The 11,351-nt window shown below is 57.2% G+C and overlaps 2 protein-coding genes across 2 annotated transcripts in view; both read left to right on the forward strand.

The window, feature by feature from the left end:
- The first annotated feature begins 3,589 nt into the window (after positions 1–3,589).
- HOXD12 (homeobox D12) lies at positions 3,590–6,266 on the forward strand. The gene is made up of 2 exons (XM_011236972.3): positions 3,590–4,191; positions 4,341–6,266. Exons 1-2 carry the CDS (start codon positions 3,618–3,620, stop codon positions 4,577–4,579), a joined length of 813 nt encoding a protein of 270 aa, XP_011235274.2. The 5' UTR covers positions 3,590–3,617; the 3' UTR covers positions 4,580–6,266.
- Positions 6,267–10,679: 4,413 nt separating this feature from the next.
- Positions 10,680–11,351, forward strand: part of HOXD11 (homeobox D11) — a 2,192-nt gene continuing 1,520 nt past the window's right edge. The window contains exon 1 of the mRNA XM_034642334.1: positions 10,680–11,348. Coding sequence (XP_034498225.1) covers positions 11,072–11,348 — 277 coding nt within the window. The 5' untranslated portion in view covers positions 10,680–11,071. The remainder of the gene's footprint in view (positions 11,349–11,351) is intronic.

Here is an 11,351-nt window from a genome sequence, read left to right on the forward strand (position 1 = left end):
AAATTTTTACTTCTCTTTCAATATTATCACTTTATTCAAATAGTTTTATTTTTAAAAATCATTATGTATGTTGGTGTCTGGGTATAGGAAATTGTGCTCACTTGAAGGTGTTCTTCCTAGAAAGGCTGTTATAATATCTACTCTTGGAAGGTCTTGCAATTAGACACCTCCATATTTGGCAATTGAAAAAGAAACATTTCAAGCTGATCCCTTATCGCCTTCTCCGAGCAGCCTCCAAACAGCATTTGAGGACTGAAACCATAATTATACACTCTAAACCTCTGGTTGCAATTTTAAGCACTATGAACTTTCTTTTTGAGGCCTTTTTGCCACTCGGGGAAATGGCCGCTGAGGAACGGGTGTCTCATCGTTGTTAGCGCCTGGACACAAATCAATTTAGTGGTTGCTAACTTTTTGGTATGTAAGTTAAATACACATGTTTCAAACCTCACACAATATGTAAACTCTTCTGGCGGGAGAGCTCCCTTATGGATCTGCCAGAGAAAGCGCAGAAACCCAAGGTCCAAAGCTACTTTCGTTTTCTCTGGCCCAGCTTAATTTATTTCATATCTTGCACTGACGGTTGACTGTGGGCCGCCGACTTCGTTTTAACTGACAGAGAGACACACACACACAGAGAGAGAGAGAGAGAGAGGGACAGAGAGGGAGAAAGAGAGAGGGAGAGAGAGAACGGACTACGATTCAAACTGGAGAAGAAATAACCCCTGAAAATGGAGACACATCAACCCCGACCTTCCTCTGTCAGGAAGAGTTTCTAACATTTTCTCTGTTTTCCTCACAAGATGTGCTTTCATGTGATACGGGCCTGCTTTCCCTTCTTTTCCTTCGTCGTTTTCCCTCCTTTTTTGTAAATTCCAGACTCCAGGGCCGCACTCCATTCCCAGGTCCATTTCTAAGGTTTCCCGTCGGATGGGAGGATTGCCTCGAGGTTTTCCTTTCATCTGCAGTTGGCCGGTCAGTTTCCCCCGCCTAAGAGAAATGGGGGGTTTGCTGAAGATTAAAACTGCTCAAATGCTCTCCGGTGGAATTTGAATTGATGGCTAAATCAATAACAGATGAAGACTTTGCTATTTATATGCATTCCTTTTATATTCCGAATTGAGGAGGGAGTAGAGGAGCCGGTAGGTGGCCGAAGCGCTGGAAGGGAGGCCCTCGGGGAGCCGGGGCGAAGGGAGCTTTGGAGAGAGGCCTTTCCTTCGGGTGGAAACTGAGAGGCCGCAGGGAGAGCGCTTCCGAAACCGGGCAGGTTTCGAGCGCCGCTGGTGGAGACTCACGGCCCGCGCGTCTACGCGTGAGTCAAGAGGCGAAGGACGCTTTGCAGCCGGGACCGCCAGACAAAGAGGCGGCCGCGACGCTTCCCAGTGTCTGGCAGCCTGCTGGGTGCCTCTGACTCCGCCGTCCCGGCCAGCCTTGCTGCCACGGTCTCCGGCTTTCGGAGACACTTGGCGGAGCCTGGCAGCGGGCCGTGACCGCACGGGCTGGCGACCCCAGGCCGGCTGTGCCGCCCTTCACTGTTGATCTTGACCGTGCGCCGGCGCGTCGCCAGGCGTGGAGCTCGCTCGCCATCTCCTGGGCGGTCGACGGCATTGGCAGAGCACGCGGTTTAGCTCCGCGGCCAAATCCTCTCCCATTCCCCAGCTCACCAGCCAAGCCTCCTGCCCTTCCCCCAACCCGCCCCGCCCCCGCCGCGCAGTCTCCAGCTCCCAGCTCCCAGCGTACAACTTTGCTTGCTGGACTTCGGAGATTATAAACCCAGGAGATAAGGCGGGGCGGCTGGGGCACCATTCTGAGCCAAGAAATGGACGGAGTCTAGTTGTTCTAGTCTTTCTGTTTCTTACTTAGTCCCTTTATATCTTTAGTCCCCAGGGGTAAACCGCAGCCGTGCGGCTGCCTAAGGGTCCGGAGAAGACACCCCTGGACTTGGAAATACCGGAGCATCGCTGTATGCTGAGGCCGCAGGAGACGAGACTGCAGGGATCTCTGGAGCTGGAGCTTCGGGCCTGGGGAGGCTGTAGCTCCTGGAAAACGGGGAGAGTTTCCCAAAATGAGAGCCTGGATCCCCCAAGTCCTTAGGAACCGAGGTTGCAGCTTATGCCTACACCACCCCAACCCCCCGAAGGACGGGGAGTGGAGTTCTTGTCTCTAAGTCTGAGCTCCTAAGGAAACTCTGACAGAACCCTGAAGAGCCCCGGACATCCCCATCCCCACCCCCTGCCCCCGCCCTAGAGCGGGAGGAAGAGACCGACAGCGTTCCCCAGAGCCGCCCAATTGGTCGCCATAACTCACACAATAAAGTCTCAGCGCGGTGGTCAGCCTTGCCCTCCGGCGGCGCCTGTGTGGTCTCCGTGCCGGAGCTGGCGGTCTAACCAATTCCAGCTTGGCTCGGGGACCCGCGAGGCGGGCCGCAGGTTGGGGCGGACGCCAGTCACGCGGTCGCTGGGGTTCTTGGGACCAAGGCAGGAGAGGAGGACCCATAGCCCTCTGGCCAAACTCAATCGGAGGGCCTGCAGAGGGGGGCTGCCGCACTGCTCCCAGCGAGGCAGAGCTGCCCCACCCGCATCCCTGTTCGCCAGAACCCCGAACCCGTCAGCCGCCTTGGAGGCGCTGAGCCGAGGAACGCCGCTAGCCTGCTGCCTCGGGGTGCCCCGCTGTTCCCGGCCGAATGACTCTGGCTCTTCTGTCCTTCCACACCAGGTCGGGGGAGCTCCTCTTGCTCTGCCGGCTGCAGAGGAGTTGAAAAGCTTGGAGTTCTGGTTGGCACGACGTAGTCGCCAAGGTGACTCCTGGTGATAAAAGGAATGTAGCCTTTGGCCACGATTGGCCAATGCAGCTGCCCCTTCCCCGGCCAGCATTCTCCATGGACCTGGATGGCCGCGACTTTCCTGGGAGCAGAGGGCTTGGCCATGGAGAAGCACACCAGAATTGGTGTGAAACCACCTTCCTGGGAGCCAAACTTGGGCAGAGTTTGTGATGCTTTTCTCCTCCATCAGCAAATTTCTTGGACTGCGCCGGGTTCAGGCAGTGTGTGGGTCTTCGCTGCTAGACCACTAGTGCAGAATCCTCTCCAGAGGGACAGGGAAAGGAGGCATCGGCGTAGGAGAAGCATTGCTCAGGCCTAGGGACAGAGCTGGTGGCCCCACCATATGGTGGGCTCTCCCTGCAAGCCTGGAGGTGCACAGTACTGGAAAAGGCCTTAGCTACAACTTAAAGTGGGTGGAAGCAAGCCTGGCCCAGGCAGCCAGTGGATAAAGGGAGTGCAAAGCTAATCAAGACCAAGAAGTATCCCAAGGGACACTCGGGCAAAGGCACCCAATGTCCCCAGCTCTTGAAGCTGAGCCCGGAAACTCCCAGTGGTTTCACCTTCACTCAACGTTCCTTGGTTCTGCCTGCCAGCCTCGTCCTTTGCCATCGAATATTGCGGGTGTTATCATAATACCCTGAAGGGGGGGAAACGGGTCGGGGGATGTAGGCGGTGCTGAAATGACCGGCTTTGAAGAACCTGCAGGCAAAGTTTCGTCCAATCGTCTGAGCCTGTCCTCTTATTCCCGGTTGTAACTAAATACTGCTGCGAGCGCAGCCGAAGCCCTTTGTTGGAGATGTGTGAGCGCAGTCTCTACAGAGCGGGCTATGTGGGCTCGCTTCTGAATCTGCAGTCGCCTGACTCTTTCTACTTCTCCAACCTGCGGCCGAATGGCGGCCAGTTGGCCGCGCTCCCCCCCATCTCATACCCGCGAGGCGCGCTGCCCTGGGCCACCACGCCCGCCTCCTGCGCCCCAGCGCAGCCTGCCGGTGCCACCGCTTTCGGCAGCTTCTCGCAGCCCTACCTGGCTGGTTCCGGGCCGCTTGGCCTACAGCCCCTGGGCGCCAAGGACGGACCCGAAGAGCAGGCCAAGTTTTACGCGCCCGATGTGGCTGCCGGGCCGGAGGACCGTGGCCGTGCGCGGCCGCCCTTCGTCCCCGAGTCTAGCCTGGCCCCCGCGGCCGCTGCTCTCAAAGCCGCCAAGTACGACTACGCGGGTGTGGGCCGTGCGGCAGCGGGCTCTGCAGCCCTGCTCGAGGGGACTCCCTGCGCTGCCGGCTTCAAGGACGACGCCAAGGGCCCGCTCAACTTGAACATGACAGTGCAGGCGGCAAGCGTCGCCTCTTGCCTGCGACCTTCGCTGCCCGACGGTAAACGGTGGCCATGCTCCCTGGGCCAGTTTGGGCTGGGTTGGGAGGTGGGGTGCAAGGGAGAGTGTGTAGGGGAAGGGAGCCCCTGGGGGAGGGCAGACTACAAGGAGCGCCCTGCCGGGCTGACTTGGGTTGGGGCTGTGTTGCAGGCCTACCGTGGGGGGCGGCCCCAGGGAGAACCCGCAAGAAGCGGAAACCCTACACCAAGCAGCAGATTGCGGAGCTGGAGAACGAATTTCTCCTCAACGAATTCATCAACCGCCAGAAGCGCAAGGAATTGTCCAACAGGCTGAACCTCAGTGACCAGCAGGTCAAAATCTGGTTCCAGAATCGGCGTATGAAAAAGAAGCGCGTGGTCCTGCGCGAGCAGGCCCTGGCGCTATACTAGACCCCCGCGTGGCCGCGGCTGGCCAGGCCTGCCTTTTAAAGCCGAGGCCTGGCGTGAAGGAAGAGCTGGGAGTAGGGGCTTTTCCTTCTGCTCCTTCTCCGCTGGTCCTAAGTACCCTTCAGCTCAGTCTGCAGCCCCAGAAGTCCGCAGAGGATTTGGAGACCAGGCCAGTTGGGCCTCTACGATTCCAGCTCTCTGGGAGGGACCTGCAGAAGTTGAAGTATAACCTTGGCCTTCAGGCTTCCTGAGTGGGGGCCTGGGGTCACCTGTCCTAGCTCTTGTCTGGGGTATTTACATGGGCGCTCCCTGTAGCACCCTTGTACTTAGATTTCTGCCTCCAACTACACTCCCTTTCCTCTTCTCTCCAGTCTTTTTTGAATTTAGTAGGCACCTCACTAGAGCTCGGATTGGAATTAAATTTAGGAAGTCCTTTGGGAAGGAGTAGAAAAGGGCTGCAGGCACAATTCTGTCTCCTTGCAGCCAAAGCCCCTTGTGGCAAAGCCAGAAACTTGGCTCTGGAAAAAGAAAGGGCACCGCCCCCCTCCTGTCTGCCCTGGCTAGTTCGGGAGGACAAAAGCCACCCTAGACATTCAGACTTCGGGAGGAAAGGAGAGGGGAGGGATGGTGTGGCTGGACAAATTCGAAGACACCTCGGAGTTTGGGCTGGGCTGGCCCCTCCAGCTGGACAGAATGGGGTGGATACTTCCTTCCCATGGATTCCAGGGAGGCTGAGGTCCCACAGCCAACTGCAATCTCTAGATAGGACTGGTAAAATTTTTCCTACTTCTCCCATCTCTTCACATATGTCTAGGCCAGAGCCCTGCACTCTGTAACCGGACTCAGCTCTGGAGAGGACAGCTGCTAATCTGCCCTGAGGCTGGGTTGCACTAGGAGGTGGGGAAAATATCCTGGGCGAGGAGAAGGGAGTGAGCGAGGAGAGGGGTGTCCTACATTCCAACTGTAAATGCAGCTTTCCTCTTGAGTGTGGACATGTCTTTCTTGAATTAGGGTAATGGGCCACCAGTGGGAGAGGTGAAAGCTCCTCCATCAGTCAGGGGGTGAAGAAGGAGGTCCCTCCAATCCTTAGCCTCTGGTCGCTGCTGTTGACCAAGTAGAGAGAAGACCCCTCTCTCACCCTCTTCACCACCGGACAACTCTACCAGGGGCCTTTCTGTGCCTCAGCCACTGTGCCTTTTCTGAGGTCATGTCTGGCCTGCCTCAGTGGAGCCTGTAAAGCCCTGGGCCCTGCTGGGCTTGCTTTGTGGAGGCTGGGGTTCGGGATGCCACATGGAGTTGTTTTGCATGTGCTAGGGTGTCCTGTCTACCCTCAGTGAAACTGACCGCCCCCAGCTCCCTCTACCATCCCTACCTCTTTTCCCTCTCCTTCTGAGAAGTAGCGCCCCCCAACTCCTACTGAGATGTATGACAGCCAAAGAGTTGAAGATTCCTTCCCCAAGTCCAATGATTTATTTTCAGTGGAGGACTAGGCCCTAGATCTGGAATGAGCACCTCACAGAGAGCCCCAAGCCTCAGTCCCACTGACCAAAGTTTGTTTAGACTAATCGAATTTTCTGTGCTATGTAATAGTTGTTGTGCATGTTTTATGTTGTTTTGATGTCAAGAAAACCCCAATAGCTTGTATATATCAGACACATCAAAATGTTTTGAGTGGAAATAAATATCCAGGTCCCAGCCAAGCTGTCAAGGAACTGACTTCAATTTTTCAAAACCTTTCGGATTCCCTCCTAATGATTTTAGGCCAACAAATTCGTTTTTCTTTCCTGGTTGTGGTTTCACTGCAGGTGTTGACTGTTCATTAAAGGAGAAAATGGCTTCCAAGTCAGTCAGAAAATGGTGTATAAAAGCCTATGAACAAAATGTGTACCGAAACATCCAAGCGGAAGGTGAGGGGACTGTGCGCAGATTTGAGGGCATTAAGTAAACTCTCAGCCTGTTGCAGGCCAGGGCTTCTGTATTTTGCCTAAATAATCAAACTTTAAGGCTTGCTGTTGGGGGGGGGAGTGCTGTCAAGATATGAGGTTCCTCAGATTTCAACACAAAACATCTCTCTCTGCCATGTTTCGGTGAGGCTACTGTGGAAATCCTGCATACTGGCGCCTCTGCCTGGAGCCCAGCAGGTTCCCTTGGGAAATGTGGCCTCTGCATCCTGCACCCCACACCCCGTAGGCCTTAGGAGCCTCTAGCTGAGGCTGGGAAATTTAAAGCCTGCTCAGTATTCACCATCCTCTTGCAAACATCAACTCCCAGCTAGCTTTGAAATGGAAACAAGAGAATTGTTAGCTTTTAGCTAGTGGAAGAATTAGCAAAACCATCAGATCTCTAATGCCAAGTACTCATGGGCTCCAGCTCCCCTTTCCTGAAGCAAATTTGATGTGTATTTTAAAAATATTTTTAAAACGGCTCCTTTAAGAAAAATACAACGGTGGGGAAACAGAAGCAAGAGGCTGCCGAAGCCCTATCTTTAGAAATGTTATCCCACCTGATGGGGCTCAGGGAGGTAGTGGTACCCGGAGCTGGGTATCTCCCCCAAAAGAGCCGAACAAAGGCAGAGGCCACACGCAGACCTCAGGTCCAGAGAGCTGGGTAAACGACTAGGAAACCGGACTTAGATGCAGGTCCTAGGATAACACAGAGAGACAGTTACTTTCCAAAGTATACCATTAAATCTTCGTGTTCTTTCTCTTTAGCCTGGGAGGTGGGGTGGGTGGAGAAATTCATGGAGACCACTCCCCAAAGAGATTGAAATTATTCTAAGTGTAAAATCTCAATTGTCCGTTGGGGCTTCAGCAGTGTTTTTCAAATTTATTCCCTTTACTGACCCGCAAAAATACAAAGGCGGTGGTCTCCTCTCTCTTTTCCTAGCCAAAGTCCTGGCAGGGACTTGGAACCACGACGAAATTCCTAAGAAACAAATGCAGAGAGAAATGATGCTGAAATCTGAGTGCTCAACATTCCCTCGCACAAAGACAAATGCGTCCTCCGAAATGCTGCAGTCCGGGCAGGCCTCTTCACCAAGAAAAAGGGCTTTAAATGAGAAAAAATGGCTTCAGCTGGCATTCAACCGGCTGCAAGCTCAGAGGGCCGACCAGGGGACTCTTAAGGCCTGGGGGCTCTCCCCAAAGGAGGCGGGCTAGGGAGGCTTCCGGGAGGCGGCCGGGTGGAGGAGAAATCCAGAACCGTTGTAAATATTCATGTATGCGGGGCGGGGGGGCTCTTCACCCCGCCTCTCCCAGCTGCAATAACCCCCCTTTGTGGGGAGGGGGGTGCACAGCGCCTGTCCGACCGTCCTTGGACAAAGGTGATCTCCCCACATTTTTGTTCTCCAGTCACTTGACTTAGGAAGCCCGTTCCGAAGGCTCTGCAGGGAAGGGACTGGCTCTGGGTGTTTTCCCCCGCGTTTCTCCTCTTCTTTCGTTTCCTAAAAGAGCATAAATAATTAAAGTTTGGCAGGGAGGAAAAGCTTTCTTGCAGAACTGTAGTGGCAATAAATGAAATGACTCAGAATCCCTTCCCCAGTCAGCTTTTACGAGGGCTGCCAGACAGTGTCTGTTCACGTTCTCCAGATACCAGGGGCGCCCTGACAAAGTTAAGGTCAAGTTAGTGTCTTATCTTGGGTGGCTCAAAATTACCGCATCGCGTCTGGGCGCTGCGCGGAAAGCTACCACTCGCGGAGCAGCTGGACGTGCCGGAAGAGTCGGATGCGCTCCTTGTGCTTCGAGTGGGGCCGCGCCGGCAAGGACAAGGCCACAACGCCGGAGTCTTCACGGTAGGTTCTCGCGGGACCCGCGGGTCAGGAGGCTGCGGCTTTCCTTAGGTTTTGGGGTGAGGATCTAGGAGGGAGCGGGGGCAAAAGGCCGAAGCGGGCTGGGCCCAAAATGAAAGCCCAAGGTTGGGTGTGGGGGCGGGGATCCGCGCTAACGCTCAGAGAGGGGTCCGCTGCCCCTTCCCCTATGCACCCGCCCGCCGCTGCAGATGCCGCACCCTCCCCCGCCAAAGCGCGGCTCCAACCCGAGCCGCCATCGCCATGTCGTTGAACTTGAATGGTTCCGTCCTCCCCAATTCCCTCTTCAGCGGTCAGCAGGCTCGGCTTTGGGGGCAGCGGGCTGCCTGCGCCCCACCCCGTGCAAAGAGAAGGTGCGAGAATTTTGCGCACTTCCAGACACGTAAAGACCCGGCTGGGGGGGGGGTGTCCCTGCAGCCATTGCCCTGGGTCCTGAGCTGCCGCAGGGCCAGTGTGCAGTGTCCGGGGAGCCATTTTAGGACAGAGATCCAAGGGCGTCGACCACGAGCCCGAAAGGGAGAGGCTTGGGGGGGGGCGATGGAGATGGGAGGCAGATAAGTGTGCTGGCGGAATGGACCGAGGAGAAAGGGGCGAGCGGGAATCTGGGTGAGGGTGCCTGCTGGGAGGAGGTGCACAAAACGATGGGCAGTTCTGGGGCGGAGGGAGCCTCCTTGCCCTCCAGTCACCACAGACCTGTTTGCGCAGTGCTCGGAGGAAAGCAGAGGTGGGAGGGGGGCGGAGGAAGAAGAGTGGGAGGGAGAAAAGGAGGGAGGAGAAAAAGAGGAAGGGGGGGACAACCGCCAGAAAATAGATATGAGCTCCGATCACCCGCCTTTTCTCTGTCTGTCGGCATGGTGGGCAGAGCTCGCCACACGGGCACTGCGGCGGCCGGGGCCAGGGAGGGAACCAGCTTCACAGCCTGCACCGCCTGCCCTGGGCGTAGGGCAGAGGCCCAGAACCCGGTGCTGGGATTGCCTGGGCTGAGGAATCTTGGGGAGAGGGGCAACTTCCTGCCCTCGGTTCTGGGATTTGGGTTTGGGGAGCTTCTTTGTGAGAGACTGATTTTACCTTTGGAAAGCGCTGGCTCTCCTGGAGGCCAGGCCTCGCCTGGACCCCCGGACTAGGAAAAAGGGACCCGGCGGCCGTGGAGGAAAGTGAGGTCTTGGGGCAAATGGATGGGGGTGCTCTCAGGGCCAAGTGCTGCAGAGAGGCTCAAGCAAGGAGGGAAAAGCTGCTGAGAGCATTCCGCCTCCCTCCCCAGAGCCAACGGACCTCCAGGGGGCTTCCCCCGCAGTGACCATGCCGGCCCAAGGGCACCGCAGGAGCCTGGGGAAAACCGGGCGGCGTGGATGCGTAGGCCTTGGCGGGTCTCCGACTCAGGGAAGGGGCTGGTTGTGAGGCGGACTGGTCCTAGTCCAGGCCAAAAAGCAGAGAAGGTGAGGAGGGTAGAGGCGCCCGTGGTTTGTCTCCGATTGGTGGGGAGTGGGAGGCCAGGCACCTTTAGAGTAGGACTCCAGATCCTTTTGTTCACCAGACCCCCCAGCTTCTAGAGGACCACGGGCGTCTCCGCTGGCTGAACCTCCTCCTTGCTTTAGCATTGGGAGAGCAAAGGCAGAGAGGCGACAGGGAGAGCACAGAGATGGTGACACACAGCTAGGGGAAAGGAAGAGATAGGATCAGGGGACAGTGAGGAGAGGAAACGAGGAAAGTAAGAAGGACGAAGGCAAGAGGGAACAAGTGAAGGGAGTGGGAGAAGAGAGGACAGGAGAGAAAGAAGTGAGAAGACTGAAGGGAGACGAGGAAGGAGAAAGGGAGACAGAATAGAGGAGGAGAGAGGGCGAGAGATCCGAGTGGGCACCGAGGCCCTGGCCTGGGTGAGCTCCTAGTAGGGTTTTGGTGTGGGTTTTTTTCGAGGCTGGCACTCGCACTCCCCGGGTCAAGAGTGGAGAGAGCTAAGTTATTCTGCGATGAACGCTCAGGGCTGAGAAATATGTAAATCAGGGCTCCGCGTGCCGCGAGAGTGGCGCAATTACGCCCCTGGAGCAAGAAGCAACAAGCTCCTGACCGGCAAGCTGCAGAGGGTGGCGGCGTCGCGGGGGAGGGAGCGGCTGCAGGAAGGGGTGTGGGGGGTGGGAACCTCACAACCTCACACCTAGTCCCCTGTGCCCCGGGCTGGGGCTCCCCCCTCCGCTCTCCGCTTCTTTCCCTTCCCCCTTCCTCCCCCTTCCTCCCCCTCCCTCCTCCTCCCCGCCGGCTTCGGTCCGCGTACTTAAAGCGGCGCGGGCGGGCGGGCGCGGGCGGGCGGCCCAGCCGGGCGGCGGCAGATGCACCCAGCAGTGGCAGCCGCCGGCGGCGCACAGGTGACCGGCCTGCGGCTCAGCCTGGTCAGGGAGCGCCCGGGGAGTGCTGGCTGGAGAGGAAGACTGATCCGCCCCCAGCGCGCGCGTGTCTCGGCGCCAGGAGCCGTCCCGGGGCGTGTTGGCGAGAGCTGATATAGATATAAGGACATTTCTCTCCATGGCGTCACGTGACATAATTACCACCAGAATCAATCAAGATGAATTGCACGTCAGCGCCCGGTGGGGATTTTTGCTTAGTTGATCCTGGCCCAAGCCTCTTGTGCAATCGATGGCTCAGGTTGGCGGCGCGGGGAGCGGCCCGGGGCTCGCCGGCGCGCACGCCGCGGAGCCATGAACGACTTTGATGAGTGCGGCCCGAGCGCAGCCAGCATGTACCTGCCCGGCTGCGCGTACTATGTGGCCCCGTCGGACTTCGCCAGCAAGCCGTCGTTCCTATCGCAACCGTCGTCCTGCCAGATGACTTTCCCCTACTCTTCCAACCTGGCGCCGCACGTCCAGCCCGTGCGCGAAGTGGCCTTCCGCGACTACGGCCTGGAGCGCGCCAAGTGGCCGTACCGCGGCAGCAGCGGCGGCGGCGCGGGGGGCGGCGGCGGCGGGGGCGGCCCCGGCG

This window comes from Ailuropoda melanoleuca, chromosome 2 (assembly GCF_002007445.2).
Source record: "Ailuropoda melanoleuca isolate Jingjing chromosome 2, ASM200744v2, whole genome shotgun sequence".
NCBI classification, from domain to species: Eukaryota; Metazoa; Chordata; class Mammalia; order Carnivora; family Ursidae; genus Ailuropoda; species Ailuropoda melanoleuca.

Excerpts from the sequence above, each read along its gene's own strand:
- HOXD12 (XM_011236972.3), top strand. The coding sequence starts at position 3,618 with ATGTGTGAGCGCAGTCTCTACAGAGCGGGCTATGTGGGCTCGCTTCTG. Across the intron at positions 4,192-4,340 it reads GCGACCTTCGCTGCCCGACG|GCCTACCGTGGGGGGCGGCC; the intron begins GTAAACGGTGGC and ends GCTGTGTTGCAG.